Below are 21,424 nucleotides of genomic sequence, written 5' to 3' on the forward strand. Positions count from 1 at the left end.
AATCCTCATTCTTTTCAACAATCACAGCCAGGTTATCACCTCAGATGAGCAGGCACTTTGCCATCAAAAGCTGGCCACTTGGGAACTGGGACACAGCAGCAGAAGCAACATTTGGAAACAGGAGCCTGAGAAATCCTGCACACTCCTCCTCATCTAATCATGAGACAGCACTCAACACCACACAGACGACTTGGGTGTTTTGGGAGGGTTTTTTTGTTGTTGTTTTTAAACTAGGAAGCATTAAGAACATGAACATTAGAGCACTTCATAGCTGCAATTGTATTTGTTGTTTTGGTTTTGAATTCCTAGTATTCATACCCAGCTATAATAGCAGCTAGGTGTGCAATGCTTTCCGCCTATAGAGAAGAGCAAGCACTCAAGCAGATGCCCACGCTACCCGATTGCTAGGGCAGGATCAGACATTAGGAGCAGATCACAAGGTCCAGAGTCCTCTTCCCACCTGCAGTCTCCCCGATTGCCTTTGCATGGTACAGCTGGTCCCCTCACAAAAGACAGTATTTCCCTGCCACCAGCCTCCCTTCGAGACCCATAAAAAGCTAAAAATGCTGTCTGGAGTCTGGGCTAATGATCCTGCCTGGCTTTGAAAAAGCCCTGTCTGTGATGAGAAAGCACACCTCCCTTTCACTTGGGATGGCCACTTTTACATTACAGCTGCCCAACTTCAGGGCCTGTGGGCCAGGGAGCTGTAAGCACTCCCCTCTTTGTGAACGAAAAGCTTCAAAGAAGCATAAACAGGCACGAAACATGGAAAGCAGCATTAGATGGAAATCTGAATAAATGCTTTTGTTTCCTCTCTCTTTGGAGAAAAGCTATTTGTCCGTGCCTCAACTTTCTGGCTTCTTGTTGTGCGGTACCATCATTTATCAGTTCACATACCAGGTATTCAATACCTTGCAGTCACTTCTAATAAAGTAAGAGAGAAGCACGTCAATCTCATTGTCTATTTGCCCTTGAGAAGTTCTCTGACCTGAAATGTTCGGTTTGCCACAACCAGAGCAGAGCCATGCTTCAAGGATAACTTCTGCCAGGGAAGAGCTGTCCCCACCTGCGGGTCCTGAGGGTCTGTGACCATCTGCAGCCTTCCTCTAAGCCCTGAGTCTTCCTCTGCTCAGGAAAGTGTCCTTCTAATGTAGCAGCCAGCCACACAATTACACCCCCACCTGCTTAACTCTACCCACCCCCACCAAAACCAATGCACAAAAGCCACTATAAGTTACAAAAAAGACACGAGCCCTAATTAACACTCCAACAGGCTCAGCATGGCCTGGGACCCTCTTTGCTAGGGTGAAACAAGCCCAGAGGGAAAGCAAGCTCCAGTCTCGAGGAACCTGTTGCCCCACTGGGCAAAACTGGCTGCAATAGTGCATAAAAGGAGACAAGGACATTTGCCAAGGTGGGTTTAGAGCCCACAAATCCTTCCTTCCTGTCCAGCATCTTCTCCTTGGAAGGAAAATGCTTCTTCAGCTCCCCAAGAGCCCAGATGGCCAAGGGACAGAAAATAGAAGAACTTCAAACTATTTTAGACTGTTCAAACTGAGATCTCACACGCCCTCTTCCCTTCCAGTTACTAACCACTCATTTTCTCTGCCTCAAAAAAAAAAATCTAGTTACTTGCCTTCCTCCATTACTGCTCCCATACACCAGCCAGATCACTAGTTAACACCTCGCGTTGAGGAAAATGGGTAAATTCCCTTTGCCTTGTCCAATTTTTTTAATCTGATTTAATTTCAGAAGGTACCCTTAGCTTTTCTGAGCCAGCAAGTATCCACCTGTCACTGGAGCATAAAAGAAATTGCAAACAAGGATCAGCTCCATTAAAATCTATAGAGGCTTTGCTCTTAGCATGACTCATGCACAATGCTAATAGCAAGCAGCCTTAGTCCATCACCACCCATACTGCATAACCATGCAAAGAGGCTTACTTGTTTTCCTTGTGACAACTAATCAAGATGAAGCTTATCCCTCTTAAAGTATCCATTTTCCCAACTCCTGTTGCTGCTCAGCTTTGCTTTCTAGCACAGAAGTGCCCAAAGTTCCATGCTGGAAGAGCAGAGAGGAATCTGCCTTTCCCTGCTCCTAGCCCCTTTATTCCCTAGGTGTCTAGATCTAAAGCTTATAAACAAAGCACTGAGCATACTGCCTAAAGGGATGCTAGCAGGGCATCCAAGGGTTTTTATTTCATTTCAATTTTGCTTTTCAAATTATTATATTCTGTGGTTATTTGCAGGTGGGAAGATTGAGGTGTTTGGGGGAATACACAAAAGCCAGTCACATAGGACCCCATAATTCAGACATCCTAGTCCAAGGGCTTTTGAATGCACAGGAACATGCATGTGAAGAAAAAAATGCTAGCGACTATAGGCATCTATGTATATTTGACAGCTTTAAGAATCCCAGCCCTCAACCAGACATCCACTTCTCAAATACTGTTGTGGTCACATCTCACCCCACACCCTGTCTAGGAGGAAAAATCAGAGGTCCGTAGCCTGCGGCGCAGACCAGGCTGGATGGTTCCTATGCCTTCCCCTTTGACAGTCATCACTGCAACCAAGGCTGCCGCTGCTCCTCATACACTGCACCAGGAATAGCATCTCAGACTACCCACATACTAAGATGATCCTGGTAACTAGCAAAGCTAACATCAAGGATGAACAGGTCTTTATTATGCTACTAAATGAGTTACCTTCCAAATTATTAGCATCACCAGCAGCTAGGAGCACATTTCTCAGTCATCCAGACAATCAAGATAATTCTAGCTTTTGTAATTTGTTCCCGACAGCCTGAGACATCAGTAACAGCAGAGACTTTGTGCACATCATTTGGCAGCTCCAGGCCTGGCACACGCTGTCTCTGCCAGTCCCACCCAGAGATCCAGGCAGCTGATCCAACTGGCTCAAGAAGCTACCAGGACTCTTCGAGAGTGTTTAATCTAGGCTGATTGAAAGCCAAAAAAATTAACTCTGCTCATAAAGGACAGAGCATGGTCCTTCCAAGTGCTCCATTTATTTATACCAGTCTTTAGCAACCCTTGGCGTTGGACAAACACTGCACACTGTTGTGGTCACTGTCCCCATGAGGATATGATAGAACTAGGAAAGGACCAGAGCAACAGCATAGGTCAGTGGTACACAGAAAAGCTCTTGGGTCAAGGGAGGTTGGGCAGCATAAATCTCTGACCAAGCAAATGCTGGAGATTCGTAAAACCATAAGCATGCAGAAAAAGGAATTACTATCCTCCAGATCTTACTATACAAAATCTAGAAGGCACCAGTGGAAATCTCAGGCAGCTAGTGATGAAAAAAAGGGATATACAGCACTTTCTTCTGGTATGTAATTAAACCATGGGACCCATTACCCAGGGTATGATGAAGCCAAAAGTACAAACAGGCTCCAAAACATAACTAAGGAGAACTATACCCTTGGACCACACAGTTTAAAAGTCATCAGACCCATATTTTTCTCAAAAATCCCTAAACAGCTGAATTTTGGGATTCAGGAAGGATCATTCAATCCATTCTTCCCCTTAGCAGCCATGCTATTACACCAGCTCCATCTAGAGAAGATGTTTGCAGTTTAACCCAGTACAGCAGTTCTTTGGACTATTGCATCCAAAGCCCAGGACACCAGGAGAAATCCTTCCATGAACTCCAACAGGAACAGGCCTGAACCCTCAAGGCCCTGAATGCAGGCTCATAGCTCCATCCACTGCCATCTGAGGGGTTTGGATATAGGGAGGACTTCGTTCTCAAGACAACTGTGGATACCTGAAGATTCCACCCCAAGACAGGTTGCAGCAAGAGAGTAAGAAGTCCCTTTGCTCCTTCCTTGGGAAAAGTGTATGAAGATATACGGTCCCAGACCAGTTGACAAATTGCATTTTTGTGTGATTTAGAGCTGCTAATGGGTGATGTCATCACTTGAGTGAATGCAATCCCATAAAAACGTGAAAATAAAATGAGCAGGAGCTATAAAACATACATGTATCTCTCCACAACAGCAACAGGCACATCACAGCAGGGCAGCTTTCCTTGATAGTCATCTACAACTGGAGGAGTTTACAAGAAATAACTAAAAAAATTACAGAGGAAACAAAATCTTTCAAGGAGCAGCAATCTATTATTTTCTCAGGCCTTTGTTAACAGCAAATCAGCATGCTTCCTTGAAAGTAAATGAGAAAGACACCACAACATTGCTGTAGAAAGAAACTGAGGGAGTGTTTTCTGGAACAACAAAGCCATTTTGGGTCACTATCTGTTAGACTCCAATTTAGCTCAATAGGATGCTGATCCTGGCTGCATATAACACAGCCCTGATTTATTTTCTGATTAACAACTTCTACTGTCTGATTTTGACAAACAAAATATCCATCATTGCAGGCAAATTTAAAAAACCATATTTAATCAATAATCCCAGTGTGCAGGCATTGAGTAGCAAAAAAGAGAGTTGGAAAAAACAGGTGGAAAGGGTTACCGCATGATCACTGTAATATTTACATAAGGGTAAGTTCAATAAATGCAGAGCCTTCCCCCACAGCCTCCTCCAAAACACACCCAGACACTGGCTGGCCTTCTTCCTATGGAAACAGCTAACGAGAGCAAAGCTGCTCTTTGCTTTTATGGGTTTTAGCTAAAAGCTGAAAATGAGATCAGATTTTCTGACATTCACCATTTACCTTAATAAAAATGTGCACTCAACAGGATTAGCAGGTACACAACTCTGTGTGGTATCATGAAATGCATTTTCATGATCTTTCATGCTTACACAGAAAAAAGAGACATTAAAATCCCTCTATAATATCGAAGATCAATGTGAAAGTGAGCTTAGGAACCGAACGCTGATCACTGCCTGGGAAACAGGAAGGAACATTTTCAAGTAGAAATCTTGCACATATGGAAAGGAAAGCTTTTGATAGGGTAGTAAAATAATATTTCAAAAACTGATGTCCTACCTATCTATATTTGTAAGAACACATTAAGTACAAGTTCAGCACTGTCCTCCTTTATTATTCTCTAATAAATTACAGAATCTGCTTGATCACCTTTTGAAACACGCAGATCCGAGACCACCTTCCACAGAAACAAAAATTAAGGTCCCACTTGTGTCACCACCTCGCAGCCCCTCCCTGGAGAAACACCGGGTTCGTCAGTAGTGGGTGTTCTTCCTCAGCAACCTGCCTTCAAAGTCTCAGTGCAGAAGTGCCAGGACGATGCCTGTCTCCAGTAAAAGGCCTTGCTCAGTCTCCCCTTGTCAGCCGAGCTAGGGCAGGCGATGGGCAGATGAAAGGCTTTCTGACCAGTGAAGGAAGCCCAAGGAAGAGGAGCTCCTGCTTTCTAGCACAGACCCATGGCAACACAGGAGTGAGCTAAGAACATAACAAGGATCTAGGAAAATCACAGCAAAACACAACAGGCTACAGAGAAAACACTAACTCAATCCCCTGTGTGAAGCTGCAGATCTTTCAACATTAATTCTCTACTCCAGGTCCCTCCACCTCATTACTGGGTTTGGAAATACAGCCCCAGATTCAGGAAAACGTTTATCTAACCAAGCACACGGGTAACCCTTTATTTTCAGTAGTGCCCCCCAGACACCAAAAATTGGGCATGAGCTCAAGCGCCTTGCTAAATCCAGCCCTCGAATTACAGGATTAGAAGAGGTCTGTGGATTTCCTCAGTGGAGATGACGCTTGGATTTAATGGCCATCAGTTTACACTTCGCCTTCGCTGCATCGCCTGCCTGGTGGGAAGTCCATGTACAAGACAGTTTCAATACAGCCCAGCTAGTATCACCATTGGAAACCAGCAGCTTTGACGTTAACAGGATTGTACTTCAAAAGAATACGCATGTTTGCAGATGGCGACAGGGTTCCTCATTACAGCTGTCTAATCAAGCCGATATTCTGCAATTATGCTCAGAGATCAAACAGCGCTGCAAACAGCACTCACAATAAAACCAGCACCAGTAAGAAGCCGGTGTCGCACCTAGAGCATCGCGCATTCGATTGTGATTCCACAAGCACGGCACGCACATGCGATGTTTCAGATACTGTCGCAAAACTTTGAATGTCTCAGTCATAGCCAGGCAGTTTTAAAAAAAAAAAAAATATCTATTTTGATTCTTGGCCTGTGTTTATGAAAAAACAAATCTAAAACATGCCTAAACAAATAGCAATATGGCTGTAATTCAGGAAAGCTTTTATGTATAACCTTAACTTTAAGTACAGAACCACTGGAGTCAGCTGAATTCAAATGTGTACTTGAATGTTTTGCTGAAGGATAAATTAAACCACATGCCAAGGTCCTTTCCAGAATCAGGGCCTTGATTTTATATACTTTTTTTTTTAAACACACAAAAGGTCATAGTGCTAACTAAGAATCAGAACATACCATCGGTGCAAATAATTGTAGCATCTGTGCTAATTCTCTTTTCATCCTGGTACCCCCTATGCTTCCAAGTACGCAAATCTGATTCTCCTTGTGGCTCCACTGAAGTTTCTATTGATTAAATACCCGGCCCCAGCAGCAGGACAATCAAGCTCTGCATATTTATTTTCTTCCTCTCAATACATAAAGAATTCCCTTTGGCCTCTCAATTACTATATCACATGGTACACTGAATGCAAATAGTATTACAGTGGTAATGTATCTAAATGAATACATTTGTATATGTATGCAAGCATTTTCCTAGCAGCATCCTACTCTACACCACTAACCAGACCAAAGAATATATGTTTGTCACACACAGGAGTAGAGAAGGGGTGTGAAATGAATGCACATTAATAACAAGAGCCAGACTGCAGTCTTCTGGGGGAAAAACTAACTGAAATCCTTCCAAGATGAAGGCTGCAAGATCAGAACCTCACGCAGACCTTTGGAACATTTTCTTTGGAGCTTTAAAGCACAATTTGTAGACGGTAAGTGTTACTTAATGTTTATGTTTTCATTATCCTCTACCATTACACTGCATTTATATAAGTAGAGACAGAAACTGTTGCAATGTATAACATAAAAATATTATAAGCATTTCCAAGAAAGAAATTAGTGATATCATTTCAAACCAGGGTACAAAATGCACAGGTAACATTTTCGGCTCTGGCCTTTATAAGACATGCACCCTCTTTGAATTATTTTTGGAAAAGTTATTTTATAGCAGACCAAATTCATTCCTGCAAAAACTTCACTGATTTCAGAGTTGTAATAGCTTAAAAATGGGATGCATTTAATTTGTTAGCTCACTCCATGTTGACTTTTAAAGTCATCCTGTAATCTCAGAAGATAGGTTGATTTAAACCAGGTTCAAGTACCTAGAACCTGCAAAGTCCAGGAAATGTCAGTAAGCATCTGGAAGATACATGCCAGCATATATACAAATAAATATCCCCCAAACCTCTCTTCAGTTGGTTCAAACAACACTTTTAAAGTGACTCATTCAGCACAACAGCCATTATTTAAAGACAGTAAGGCCAGAAATGCAGTTTTTTAGTACTATTTCACTAAAATCACTCCCATCCCAACCCACAGTTAAAAAACCACAGAAATCAAAGCAAGGGTCCCCCTTAAACCTAGGGCAAGGGGAGGTCACTTACCCTGTGAGGACCACGACAAAATCCATCACGTTCCAACCATTTCGAAGGTAAGAGCCTTTATGAAAAACAAACCCCAGAGCAATGATTTTTATACCAGCTTCAAAACAAAATATTCCAATAAAGTACGGCTCAGTGTCGTCCTGAAAAAGAATAAAAATCAAAGGTGTCAAGGAGATACCTACGCTTCTGCACTGATAGCAAGTCATATAAACAACTAGGTGCACCAACTTCACGCCCTTTTCAGCTCTCTGAACAGAGTTGAAACCAAAAGGTTTAAGTTTACTGGAACTAAGCAGAGAAGAATTTCATTATTATTTCTCTGAAGGTAGATTTGTTTTTTCAGATTGGCATTTCTATTTGCCTTTATTCTGATTATTTCACCCCACACTTTCCACCTTTACTCAATATTCTGAAAGGAATTTTAAAACTGAAATTTTGCTCTAAGGGTATATTTAAACTTATATTTCTGTAGTTGTTGACATGGAAGAAAACATATGTTTTACAATTTGTCCAGGAAACTGAAAGAAGAAGATATCTTGGGGAGTAACAGTCAGCACAGCAAGCTTGCAAACACTGGCAGGAAATTATTTATTCATCATTTATTCCATCAGTTCTTCCTTCACTCTTTCCCCTCCATTTTCTCAGTTCCCACAGCTGCAGCCTCACTTATTTTCCTTTCACTGTGCTCTGATTCAGGGAGAAATCCCCATTCCCTTCCATTAACAGCAGCAAGGTTTGTGTCTCAGGCCCATGGTGCAGACTAAAGCATACCAGGGGATCACAGCTTCATGTCCTAGCTCACTAGAGAGAAGAGAAGAAAAAAAAAAAATCAAGCTTTCACATTTGGAAGGAAGATGTGGGCAAGAAAGCAAAGGTGAAAGCAATGGACATCAATTTCAAGAACATGTTTAATTAGCTTTGGCACCTGTAGCCAATTTCCAAATGTGCCTTAGATCCCTGATTTCAGCTGAAGTCAATGGAAGTAAAGCAGCCCTACCCAAAAGGAAGCAAACTCCCAAATTAAGAGATTAGAAATTTTTGTTCCAGTGGCTTCGGCATTTCTGACCATCAGAGCCAAAGAGTTGAGCTGCTGTTTGATGCACAGTTGTTTACATTTTGCAATTCTATTAATGACAAAAGGTGAATTCAGTTCTCTTATACAGAAAGAACATGAATGTCAAGTCTTGTGGCCACAGAACACAGAAAGAAGCAGTTTTGGTACAAGAATTTATTTTACAAGCATGGCAACTCTTGCTCAACTCTGACCCAGCACTGCACACAGACCCATCCCTTAGCCATAGTACTTGTTAAGTAAGAAAGCCAGGTTTTTCACACCCAGAAGACCAATATAATAGCATACCCCTCCCAAAGAGGTTTACGCACTTAGCGCATCGATGTACACCCAACTCAGCGAGTCAGCCACAAAGCACTAATCACTGACAAGGCCTCCAAGCTGTTGGAAATTACTGCTTCTGGACAGGCTTTTTCATCAGTGGCTGAACTAAAGTTTTGTTTCCTACAAAGCAGCACCCCACATCCTTTCACACCTCAGTGACCCCAGCTCCTCCATGTGCTTCATCTTTCACCCTGTGTCATCTCTACTCCCCTCCACCTTTCTTAACCTCACAGCCCCAGCAACCCCACCTCCCATTCCCTATGGCCAGGCAAAATGACCAGGCACCTGCAGATCACACACACACATACTGACGGCCAGACAGCAAAACAGCAGGCGGCTGTTGAGCTCACACTGTAGGCCTTTTGTTGAAATGGAAGGGGGAAAAAAAAAAAAACAAACTCAAAACTAGCTTCTCCTCCAGCCAAGGAACTGTTTCCACAAATGGCAGCACCTCCAAGCCCTCTGTCCCTCCCCAGAGCCTCACTGATGCTGCTCAGAGGATACAGAAATTATCCCTGACGGACTGAGAAACTGCAGCTACCCACCTCAGTGCTGTTTACCCACAGAGAAACAGGAACAAGGCAAGGCCATCAGACCTTTTATGACCTTCAACAGAAATCCTACAATAAGAGTTTTCTTCCAGCAGTTTCTCCACAGCAAGAGCTAGAGGCATCCAAGGACTTCAACCCAGTACAGAAAACAGGGAAGAAGGGGTCAGAAATCATCACATGTGATTTCAGGAGAAGTTACCTTACTGCTCCTCTGCTTTCCATTATGCCCACAGGAGGACTCTAACAACCTCGTCTGCCTGCTCTTCACAACACTTTCTAGTTCAACAAGTATGCAAAATCATTGCAAACAAAGGCCTCCTAGCCCATACTATATTTCCATCTAGAAACTACTAGCATGCCTCTAAAAATAGCTCTTCTAACACTCCCCCCCAAACAAAAAAAAACCAAACCACACAACACAACACCAAAAAAAAAAAACCCAAAACAAAAAAAAAACCAAACAACAAAAAAAACCAAAACCTTTACCCACATACACTTCCTGGAAGCCTTATATCTACTCTGCTACCGGTCGTTTGCTCAATCTAGGTCAGGTGCCTCGCGGTTACAGCTCCCAGCTTTAAAGAGCCAGGCTTCAGGTACTCAAGGGTTTGATAGAATATGCTCTTCCCAAAGCTAGGACTACACAGAGCTCTTAGGAAGTGGGTCAAAGAAGTTCTTGTCAGCTTCTAGGGGAGCAGGAAGGCTCACAGATGGGCTTGGGTATTTATTACAAAGAAAAACTGTCGTCTGTAGGTTGGCAGTGAGTAGCTGGGGAAATAAGAGGGGATAGAAAGAGGGTCTTTTCTAAAGCCTGTCTAAATTTACACTAATTTAGCCTAAGAATCAGGGCAGTAACAATGGGATGAAAAATAAAATTTATGCCCCATTAGGTAGTGGGTCCTGCTGCTGAAAAAAAGGATTCGCATGACTGTGTGTGATGGAAGGAGCTGGAGGACAAAGACCTGGGTGACGTGCCCTGTGCAGCACTGAAATGGCACTGCTGTCGGCTCAGAAATCCTGCTGCCAGGGCATCCTGCAGCCCCCCTCAGACAGGAGCCCATCTTGCTGCTCGGGTTCAAGAGTGGGAAAGCAGGTGATAATGAGTATCAGTGTGCGTGCTTGGAAGGAGGGTGGAGAGTTTGGGCAGCAGCCAGAGCTGTGCCAGCAGGTTGTTTGCTGTGGACACAGCAAAGCTTGAGACTGGGCCAAACACACATTTAATCAATATGTTTCAGATCAGAAACAACTTCTGCGTCTGGAAAGTCATTACTATACCTAGTCCATGTCCTAGTGTCTTTCCTTGGCCTTGGGATGTGAGAGCCTTGATAGGTTTGGGTGTGTAAGGCTTTGTTCATGCAAAGGTTAATGTGAACAGCTCACATATGATTGCATGAAGTGCCTGTGGATAGGATAAAGAATTAGTAAAGTGCAAGAGCTGTCATGCTGAATATCTGAGAAAACAGTTACATTCTGCCCTCACATCAAAACCACCCAGGGGAGCCAAACACTCAGAGCCCTACAGTGACATGCAGATGATCATCCTACAGACCCGCTGGTGTCTTCAAAGAGGGTGTGCCCCAGAGCAGGGCAGAAAATAGATTTCCTGTCCTCCAAGTTCTGATATTGTGTCTGACAGGCTGGGACAAATCCATGATCTACTAAAGTTTCTCAGGAAAAAACTGAGAAATCAGGAAGGAGACAGGGAGAGAATGCGTGCGTGTCTCAGCCTGGACAACCAAGAGCATCATGAGCAAGGCATCCACCTGCAAGGCCATTCGGGGCTCAGATGTGAAGCTCACATTCCCACATTTGGAGCTCTCATCACCAGGCTCTGGGCCACTCAGTACAACTCCCTCAGCATCTTTTCAGTTGGCATCACTCCAGTGTGTACAAACAATGCAATATTTATTGGGACAGAGAGAGACTGACTACAACCTATTGGCTAAGGCACTCAGCTGAGATGGACAGTAGCAAGTTTGTAGCATCTCTGTTCCAGCAGATAATTACTGATGTGAAGTAAACACTTCCAGCAGCCAAAGCACGTGAGATCCCCAGCTCAGAGAAGGCAAGACCCTAGGGTGTAGGTCATTCTCCTGCTAGTGGAAGAATTAGCTTATTTGTCTTCTCTGAAGAGCAAGGACTTGAAGCCAATGCTCCACTTCACCACTGAACACTTTGACCACCAGACTGGTGTTTTTTCAGAGCCCTGGTTTTGACCAGAATTTCCATCCTAGAGCCAAGTAATGCTTTTCTGTGCCACAAACTACATACAGAAAATGGACAGAGAAAGATCACTTATAACTCAGCTGTTCCAATTCTTGAAATATTGCATATACTGAGACATCACTTGCTCTTCCCATGTGCTTAATTAACCCTGCTTGACTAGTAACGTGAGTGCAGAAAACAGCCAAGTGAAATTGCACTGTAGGTTCATATCTTGGGTGTCTGGGGAGATACATAGAGGAAAATTTTGATCAGAAGAGAAAAACCATGAAAATGTTCGCATGGATTCCTCCCTCTTTTTCTCAGCTTTCACAAACAGACAATCTTAAGATTTTTGTCTTTGTATCTGTGGCACAAAGTATCCAGGCATTTTGGTTTTCCTTCAATAATTCTGCTTACATCTCCCAGTTATAAAAGGCTTGTGATGTGCATCTCATATCCTTAAGATCTGATTAACTCTTCAGTGATGAGCCCTCACTCCAATTTTAATGAACCAGCAGAAGGAAAGGTATATCTATCTATAAATCATTAACCAAAAAAGGCCAATTCCGTTCCTGCCAAAGACAGTAATAAAGCACCTGCTGTTCTGCATGGACTTATAATTTGGCTCAACAAACCCATAAATATATGGGAATGTTTGCCCACTCTGGTTTAGCACGGATGCGTAACATTTTCGATGAAAAAACTTACAGTTTGTGGAAGCAGCAGGAGCATTCTAAGGAGGTTTCGCTTTGAAAACCGGAGGACAGTTTTTCTTATTCACAATGCTTAATCTTTCCAGCATATGTTGAAAACAGAAAATATTTCATGACTTGTAAAAATTCTCAGTGTTATTCTGTGATAAACCCCTTTATACTTCAGAATTACCAATGTGCTGTTGTTAAAATGGCTTCAGAATATCTGGATCAAAGACAATGCTGCACAACAGTGTTTGGGACAAAAATCAGGGCTTAATTCTTCCTTCATCACCAAAGCAGAGCCAGCAAGGTAGAGACTGTGCATTTAACTCATTCAGTTATCTTACACTATTCGGTGGTGTTGCCAGTGCCCCGTTTTGGAATTACCTGGGCAGGAACTGAAGGTGTGTGTGCAGTAATGGGTGCTGTAAAATGGAATTAATACAATGGGGAAATGGACCAATGAAAAGCCTCTAGGATCCCCTTACAAATCTAGGGATATAGAGGAACATAGAAACAATGTGCTAACCATACCTACTGCTGCTTAAAATAACATCTCACCAAAGAGTTACCAAGCCAGAACATCCACAAAACTACGTTTCCCCTTCCCTAGTCCATGTGTTCATAACTGGGAAGGCATTTCCCCAGCTCGATCACTACCCTGGATCTAAACCTGTGCTTTGCTCACAAACCCAGGCTTGCCTTGCTAGCCCATCCCAGAACATACAAAGACATGTTTAATGGCAGACAGATCAACATACATGCATGTTCCTAATTTTTTCCTCATCTCTTCTTAAGTAGAAATAATTCAAACAGAAAGAGACTAAGCGAAGACATTGTAAGTGGGCACCCAGCACCAGCGGATACATTTCCGAACAGGCAGTCGCAACTAGCTGACCCTGAAATTCTTTCTAGATCTGTCACTTATACACTTTTTCCTGTTTCTGAAGAATGAGATTGTGAGAGTTGCCCACTGGTATGGATCATCCTTGGAAACTGTAGCAACCAGCATTCAGAGGCTCTAGCTTTTGGCAGCAAGCCTAATATTATATTTGTTTGCATAATTTAATATCTACATGTGAAACACATACGGATCCATATTTATTCATCCTTTGAATGTGCACCAGGATTAATGCATTTAGGCATGAAAGATGTTCCAGATCATTAACAGCAGGAGAAAAATCAAACCAAATATTACCCTTTTTCCTACAGTGATGATAAATGGAAGAATGATTTTGAAGCTATTGTTGTATTTTCTTTTGAAATAAGGTAATTGGGCTCATTACCATAAAGCCTGCGGGTAAATTATTTTCCTCTGTAAGTTGGTTTCTTTTTTTGGAAGGGAAGTGTAATCATCTAAACCCAAAGTTTGCTTTGTAGGGTCCTTGATATATGCTGTAGCAGGAAGACAGCTGAAAGACATACGAACCTAAAAGGTTACTCTGTTCTACCACTTCCTGGGAAAATATCACAGAAGTTCATTTGATTCTACAGATAATTCTGAGCATTTGGCAGTCCCTTCCTGTCTTGGTTTATAGACAACCTAAGTTTGCTGCTCTTCCGATCATACTGTAAGATCAACCTCTTCTCCTGCAATTGGGCAGGGCTGGCTAGAGTGATGAAGCATTCTTGTGAAGAAGGGATCAGGAGGTTAGAGTTATACTTGTTGTCACTGACTTATTTTTTCTGATTGTCAGGTCAATGCCCCTTTATTTATATGTGGATTTTCAAGATAGGTACAAGCACTCGCAAGGCTGGGTGGCTGACTGCTTTTTGTATTAGACCAGAAGCAAAAAAATGTAAATAAATGAATACAACTCACCAATCTCTCTGACATAGGTGTCTTGTCTCCATCCGGCAAATGTTGTTCCAGAGCCAGCACAATACAGTTGGCTATGATTGTAGCTAAAATCATGTATTCAAATGGAGTGGGGACCAGAAGTTAAGGAAGACACTAGACAACACAAGCAGAACCTCATCCAAATCCCTTTTCTACCTAAACAGTTACATTAGTTGAGCATTCTAAGATATCTCATCTTTTTTGAAGACATTTAGTCTCCTTGACTTCCTCAGTTCTTTCTGGGGTGCCTTTGGAAGAAAAGTAGGAAATTGTCTCTCTTCTTTGAGAGAGTTGGCGACACACACAGAATCTGAGCTGCTCAAGGAATTTGGGAACAAGAAAGCAAAAGGTTCAAAGGAAACAAAAAGCTATTAATAATTATTATTTTTAAATCAGATTGATAAACTAAACTGCCCCAAAACAGATTATACAGCCAAATGCCATCTGCTGAATTGTTCTTCAGAATTCCCTGTCATTTAACTTGAGCGCATAGTGTAAATAAGCGACGGGCTAGAAAAGTTCGATTTAGATGTCTACGCAGGTCCAAAACACAAATTACTGCTAGATTGCAATGCCCGCTCCTGGTGAGCATAAAATCATCAGCACCCTGTCGGGATGTACGAAGGACGAGATCTCACGAGAAAGATGGCAAACCCAACACTAGGCACCCCCTTGCCTCTCGCCGTCGTCTCTAGCCCTGAGCCGTGCCGAGCCCCTGCGCTCCCAGGGCGGAGCCGCGCCGCGGGCGGCATCGGGGCCCCAGGACGGGCGACAGCTCCGCTCAGCACCGCGGGGAGCACCGCGGGCAGCTCCGCTCAGCACCGCGGAAAGCTCCGCTCAGCATCGCGGGGAGTAGCGCGGGGAGCGCCGCTCAGCACCGCGGACAGCTCCGCTCAGCACCGCGGACAGCTCCGCTCAGCACCGCGGACAGCGTCCTGCCCCGGCCGCCCCCGCGCCTCGGCCCGAACCTCGCCCCGCAGCTCCGGCGGGGGGGAAAGGCCGGTGGCTCTGCTGAACCCCCTGACTCCGCAGCGCCGTGGGTCCCCTCCCCACACTTCACGATAAAGATGCAGACGAGTCGCCCAAGAGACAGGAGAGGGATAGACTGCGTCTAGCCTTGCAGGAAAAGCGATGCTCTGCCTGCCACCGGAGCTTTGGAGCTTGTTTATTCAGACTTGAATGCAGGGAAGGAGAAATGGATGAGGAAGTACAGCAATCCCAGTGATTTTATAATATGGACAGAACGATCAATGCGTGTGTGTTCAGGGGGAAGGGAAGTGCATTCACTCTGCTGGTGTATTTTTTTCCTGTTAGCCCATCAGGAAGTGGAAACTGGGGAAGCCTGAAGGGGAGCTGGCCTCTGTGGCAATTGAAAGTGTTGCTAGGAGGCTGGGAGGAGGCCTTGCTGCTGTTAGCTGAGGATTAATAGGTGTGTGATATTAAATGAAAAGAAAACAACCAGCTCCCTTGAGATCACTAGTGTAATGCACTCCTGTACACACACACACACGCACGCACACACACACACACAATATGTACTCCCTGGTAACCTCAAATAGTCTGCTCCCCTTTTCTCATGGTTTACAACCCCACTGTGTGCAACATTACAAGCAAAGCTCCCTTCTGAGGAAGATCTCTGCAGCTCACTTGGCCTGGGAGGTGGTTCTGAGACAGAAAGCATCTGCCCCTTTCACAATACAGCAGATGATCCTTCTCTCCACTTACTGCCTCCCTCTGCCATAAAGCTTTTTTTATTTTTCTTTTTTTTTAGTACAGCCTAAGCTGAGGCTATGCACCTAATCAAAATAACAAGGTTGATTCTGGTGGATTCAGGAGGTGATGTACTAAAAACCTAGCTGCAATGATTGTATTGGGATTTGCAAGGTACCGGGGCTATCAATGTCCCTACTATCAATGCAGCTTTAATGCTAAGGTGTCACCATTTTTATCCCATGTTCCTTCTTCTATTCAGAGTGAGAAAGAAGAGTTGAAAGGCTCTGAGATGAAAATAAGAATCAGGATTCATTAGCATGAATCTCACAGAACCCTTTGAATTTGGCTTGAATTGTAGGAAATGTAAATCTATGCAACTGTGTATCTATCTCACACCTAAACACACACGGAAATGCACGTATCTCTCACACACCCCTCGGCATAGTGAAAAGCACACTCCACCGTTCCCACAGAAGCAATTTCCTATGATACCCAGCTATACGGCCGCACATTATGCCGGACACACGGATCCAAGTCACACACACCCATTACACACACTGGATAACACATGCACGTCTACATTAGCAGCAGACACATCCTTAGCTGACTAGGGGGGGTCTCTTTTCCCCCGGTCTCCCTTTCCCCCTCCCCACCTTCCCCACCGTGCCCACACACCCTCCCTGAAAGGATATGGCCATTCTGTTATTCTCTTGGCGTATTTCCGTATAACATTATCTTCACTGAAGATGAAGAGGGATCTGTTGACTGTGAAGCAGTTCTGTTTGACAGGGATGGGGTTGTAGAGAGCCATAGTCCTGGCCCTCTGAGCCATCGACTGCTTATACATCCTTTGGCCGGCTTGGGGGCCACCTTGCCGGCTGCTCCCTCTTCCAGCCCCGGCCGGCCCTCCACCTCCATAGCGGGTTGGCAGATCATCCCCAAACCGAGCCATTCTCTCAGTGCACGGAGCCGGGCGCTACAATCCAAACTGGCAGCCGAGGCGAGAGGAAGACGCATCACAGCGCGCAGCACTTCTCCCTCCGGGGGCTTCAGTTGCGGGATCGGGATTGATCGCAGCAAAATATATAGCTATATTTAAAAAAAAAAAAAAAAAAAATCCCGTTCCCTTCCTCCACCCCCTCCTCTTCCCCGCCGCTGTGGCTGCCCGGGGGTCGGAGGAAGGCGCCGGGCTCCGCTCACCTCCCCGCACAGGTGCGGTCTCTCCGGCCCGCCCTCATGGCCGGGGCGGTGGGGGGGTGGCCGGCAGGGCGGGGGGGTGGCCGGCAGGGCGGGCGGGCGGGCGCGGTCCCTTCCGCGGTGGCCGGCGGGGCGCTGGGCTGGGAAGGGGCTGCGCTGCTGCCGTGCCCGCCGCGGGAGCGCTCCGCCGTGCCCAGCCCAGCCCAGCCCGGCCCGGCCCCGGCTCCGGCTCCGGCCCGGCCCCGCCGCATGTGATGCCCGGAGCCAATCGGCCGCCGCGGCTCCGCCCGCTCCAGTCACCGGCACCGGGAGGCGGGCAGGGATGGAGGGAGGGAGAGAGGGAAGGATGGAGCCGGCCCGGCCCGGCCGCCGCCGCCCACCCCGATAAATACGGCGGAGCCGCGGCCACTCCCCGGGGCCGCGGGGAAGGAGGGACCGAGCCCCCCCGCCCCCTGCGCAGGGCTCCGCGGGAGCGCAAAGCCCCGGCCGGGGGGTGCCGCCGTCTGGGCGGGGGGGGCGGGGGGGGGGAACAGGCGAGGCGGCCCCCGCGCCTGCGCGTCGCTGCCCAGATGTGCATTGCCCAACTGCTGCACCCGTGGGTGCCCCCAGCTGCGGCGGGGGGCTCCGGGGACGCGGGCAGCGCTGGGCATCGGAGCTCCCATCACCCCTGGCTGTGCCAACAGGAGCCCCGGGGAAGGCTGGGGGGGGGGGGTAGTGTGAAATGGGGGCGTAAGGGGGGCCTGGGGGTGCGGGGCAATGGGGGTGCTTATTTCAGACGCAGCCCATGGGACCGTGGGGTCGGTGGGCACCGCCGTGGTAGGGACAGATGCGGGTGGAGGAGGGGATGCAACTCCCCCAGCAGCACACGCGGGTGAGGCGGTGCAGGGCTGTGTGCGCACAAGCTGGTTTGAAACAGAGCTGCGCCCTTCTGGACAACTTACTTTGTTTCTCCTTGGTTTGAATGACTCCTGCAGAGCACTGGATACTTTTAATCCCGTATTTATGGACCAAATCCTTTAATCCTGTTTATTCCAACACCTTCTGTTGCTCCCATCCACCACAAGTCAGAAAGCTAACTCCTCCTCGTTCCTGGAGCACCTCACGTCAACAGTCACTGCAGTGGCTGCTGAGGATATGCTTTTGCATTTAGGCTAAATGTGGGATACAAACTATTAACTTTTAGAAGGGACCCTCCAGAGAAGTCAGGGCTGTCAACAGGGGGACATTTTCACTTCCCCCACAGTAAGGAAACCCTGGACACTGCTGCTTATGTTTTTTGCCTTAGTCATCCAAGCTGTCTCAGTTCAAAACCAACCCACCAACTCGGCAAGTCTGTAGCAATAACATCTGCTGGCTTCAGGAGACAGCAAGAGGGCTGGCGACATCCACAAATGGCACGAATAAGGGCTGGCAATATCCAAAGGGTGACCCTCCGGAAGAAACCGGCTTCTTACCCAGGGCTTTGGTACCTGAAGGGCTTTCTCACACTGCAGCACAGCCAGAAGATACCCTCGGAGGCAGGACTGGCTGCCGAGGTGAGACGGTAGCAGCACTAAGTCAAGGAGCCAGAGAGGGAAGCAGCAAGGGAGGAAGGTGTAACACATCCTGCTGCCTTGAGGGTCAGATAAAGCAAGAGCCACCAACCACCCTGACACGGACATGGCCACCCAGTTTCTGTAAGTCCTGGGGACAAGGTCAGCGAGAAGAAGCTCCAGTCTGTAGGTTCCCTTCCCATGCACATGCTGGGAATGATAAAAGAGGACTTTCTCTCAACCCCAGTTTTGGATAATTTGCAGATTAAACCAAATGCTGGAGTCTTTGGGAAAAACTTTGCCTGAAGAAGGAAGCTGAAGTCTTTGGGAAATGAGGTCTCGCACTTTGGCTGCCACCAGGTTGCTCCAGCTCCCGCTGGCTCGGGATCCCTGTTACACTCAGACCCTGGGCAGAGATTAAAATGAGTGTTTCCTCCTATGAGTCTTCACCCCCCAGCACAGCCGAGCTGATCCACACAACTGGGTCACCAGGGAAATTTTCTTTATTTTATGGAGGGAGAAGGAGGGTGCAGGGAGCTCACAGCTCATAGGCTGAACAGGGCAGGAGAATGCTCTTCTCTCTTTGAAGTTTCCCCTAAAAACATTTTCATTTTCATCCTCACTGCATTTTTTCTATAATTAATTTATCTTTTCATCTGAAAATCAAGTTTCCCCCAGATGATTGATTTAGTTGTCTAAATTCTTCACTTGTCTGCTTCTGGTCACTAAATCTAATATATTCTGTGGTCTTATGTTTTTCAGTAGAAAAATCTTTTTATCAGTAGCCACTAGAAGGGGAAATGCCATTTTCAATAATCCCCTACCTCTTCTGATGGAAATCAGCATCTGGAAAAAAGAAATACGTTGATTTCCACAAATCTTCATGTCTGCATCCTCCTGTGCTTACAAGATGTGGGGGATGGATTAACAACACGACAGCTCTGAAAAGTCCAAAAAAAAGTGTTGTCTTTTGCATCAGGTGATATTGAGAATCAGATAAAACTCTGACCCCCACATCCCCTTCTCTCCTCCCAGAGCCACCAAACCATCCTGCCTCTCCCAGGAACAAACTCCCCACCACGGCACTGCAGTGAAGTCAGCAGATGGGGTGGTGGGGGTGTTCGTGACGGCGAGAAAATGAGGCAAGCATGTTGTGGGGATGTTCTATTAAACCACAGTTTGCCCTTTTCTCAATCTGCATGCTCAGGGCTTTTTTTTTTTTTCACACCATAGGGAAGATCACGCAGATCTTAAGCGTTGAAAGCCTTAAAGATGAGAAAGAGTTTGCAATTGCAAGGATTATTTAGCTTTGAGAGGGGAAGCATCAGGATTTAGTTGGGCTTTTTAAGATTATGAAAAGAGCAGGGGAGTTAAGCGAAAGCGAAAAATTTAGAGCATTGAAACAGGTCAGACATCTATAATCTACCACTACAGGAGGGCAAAGAGCATTTCATGGCAAATTCTAAAAATGGATTCGGTCAGGAGTAACTCCTCCTCGTAAGCTCCAAAGACAGAGGTGAGCAAATCACACTGCTCTCCAGCACTGGCTTCAGCAAGGAGCCTTCCTCCTCCCTGAGCAGCTTTGCAGGCAACCAAGCATTTCCCTGGACTTTCACCTCCACCCAAGCACCAAGCCTGAGGCAGGTGACTGGGCTTAATGGAGCAGCACTTCCATCGGGAAAGGCAAAGCCTGCCTTGCTGAGACAAAATGGTACAATATTGCAGGTCTTTGCGTGTCAGATGACTGGGACACTTGGATCGTGGCAAGCACCAGTGGCACTATTTATTTGCCCTGGCAAAGCAGCTCGCAGGGACTCCCGGAACAATCTGGATCCATCTTGGGGGGGGGAGGTCTGGTTGAACCACAAAGTGGACTTCCAGCTTGCTGTGCTCCAGAGACATGAGCGCAGGTGTCCTATATGAGGGACTGTGGCTAAAATTTAGGGACGCAATCCCAACATCGCCTTGGCTGTCATCCCCCACTGAGCAGGTTAGGAAGGACACGTTTGCAGAAACAGCAGCAGGAAAGTAAAAGATTTCTTCCTTTAAGAGAGGAAGGGACACCCACCGCGCTCTGACTCCCCTAGGTCCTGGCCTACACCTTGGGCGACTCAGAGGGAAGGTCAAGGTTTCCTGGCACACCTTGTGTCCGGGTGAGCTCAGGAGTCAGAGAACTGTAGGTAGGCTGTTATTTGCTCTCAGAATTTGCAAGATTGAGGACCAGAGCAGCCACTTCAAGCCCATACATCTTGAAGCTCTGGACCCAGGCTATTGCCAAACAGAGCAACTCCCAAGAGCATATTTCTTTAAAAAATAAACAAACAACACCGGCTGCACATCACCTTCCAGCCCACAGGAAGGTCCACAGCTCCAGGCCAAGAAAAGCAGCTTACCGAGGCGTTCCTGGGCAGCAATTTCTGCTCTCCTCACTCGCATGCACGCACTTTGCACCAGCTGTGCTAGAGGAAAATCCTGCTGTGATGCAGGAAGGGAGAATTGTTAAAGATTGTGCTCGAGTCTGCCAGACCATGCAGAACGACATTATGCCAAAGATAGCGAGGGGAGGGCAGTGAGAAAGGTGCTCTGTTACTTTTTGTCAAGAATAAAAGGATAAAAGAGTGAACAAAGGGAAAGAGAGGCCTCATGAAGATACAGTGCCATGATCATGGTATCATCTGTAAACCACCGG

At 46.1% G+C, this 21,424-nt stretch overlaps 1 protein-coding gene across 1 annotated transcript in view; it reads right to left on the reverse strand.

The window, feature by feature from the left end:
- CACNA1B (calcium voltage-gated channel subunit alpha1 B) overlaps positions 1 to 17,538 on the reverse strand; it is a 296,895-nt gene extending 279,357 nt beyond the window's left edge. Inside the window, exons 1-3 of the mRNA XM_075170459.1 lie at positions 16,699 to 17,538; positions 14,276 to 14,381; positions 7,607 to 7,746 (exon numbers count right to left, since the gene is read on the reverse strand). Coding sequence (XP_075026560.1) covers positions 7,607 to 7,746; positions 14,276 to 14,381; positions 16,699 to 16,958 — 506 coding nt within the window. The 5' untranslated portion in view covers positions 16,959 to 17,538. The remainder of the gene's footprint in view (positions 1 to 7,606; positions 7,747 to 14,275; positions 14,382 to 16,698) is intronic.
- Between the last annotated feature and the right edge of the window lie 3,886 nt (positions 17,539 to 21,424).

This window comes from Calonectris borealis, chromosome 21 (assembly GCF_964195595.1).
Source record: "Calonectris borealis chromosome 21, bCalBor7.hap1.2, whole genome shotgun sequence".
NCBI classification, from domain to species: Eukaryota; Metazoa; Chordata; class Aves; order Procellariiformes; family Procellariidae; genus Calonectris; species Calonectris borealis.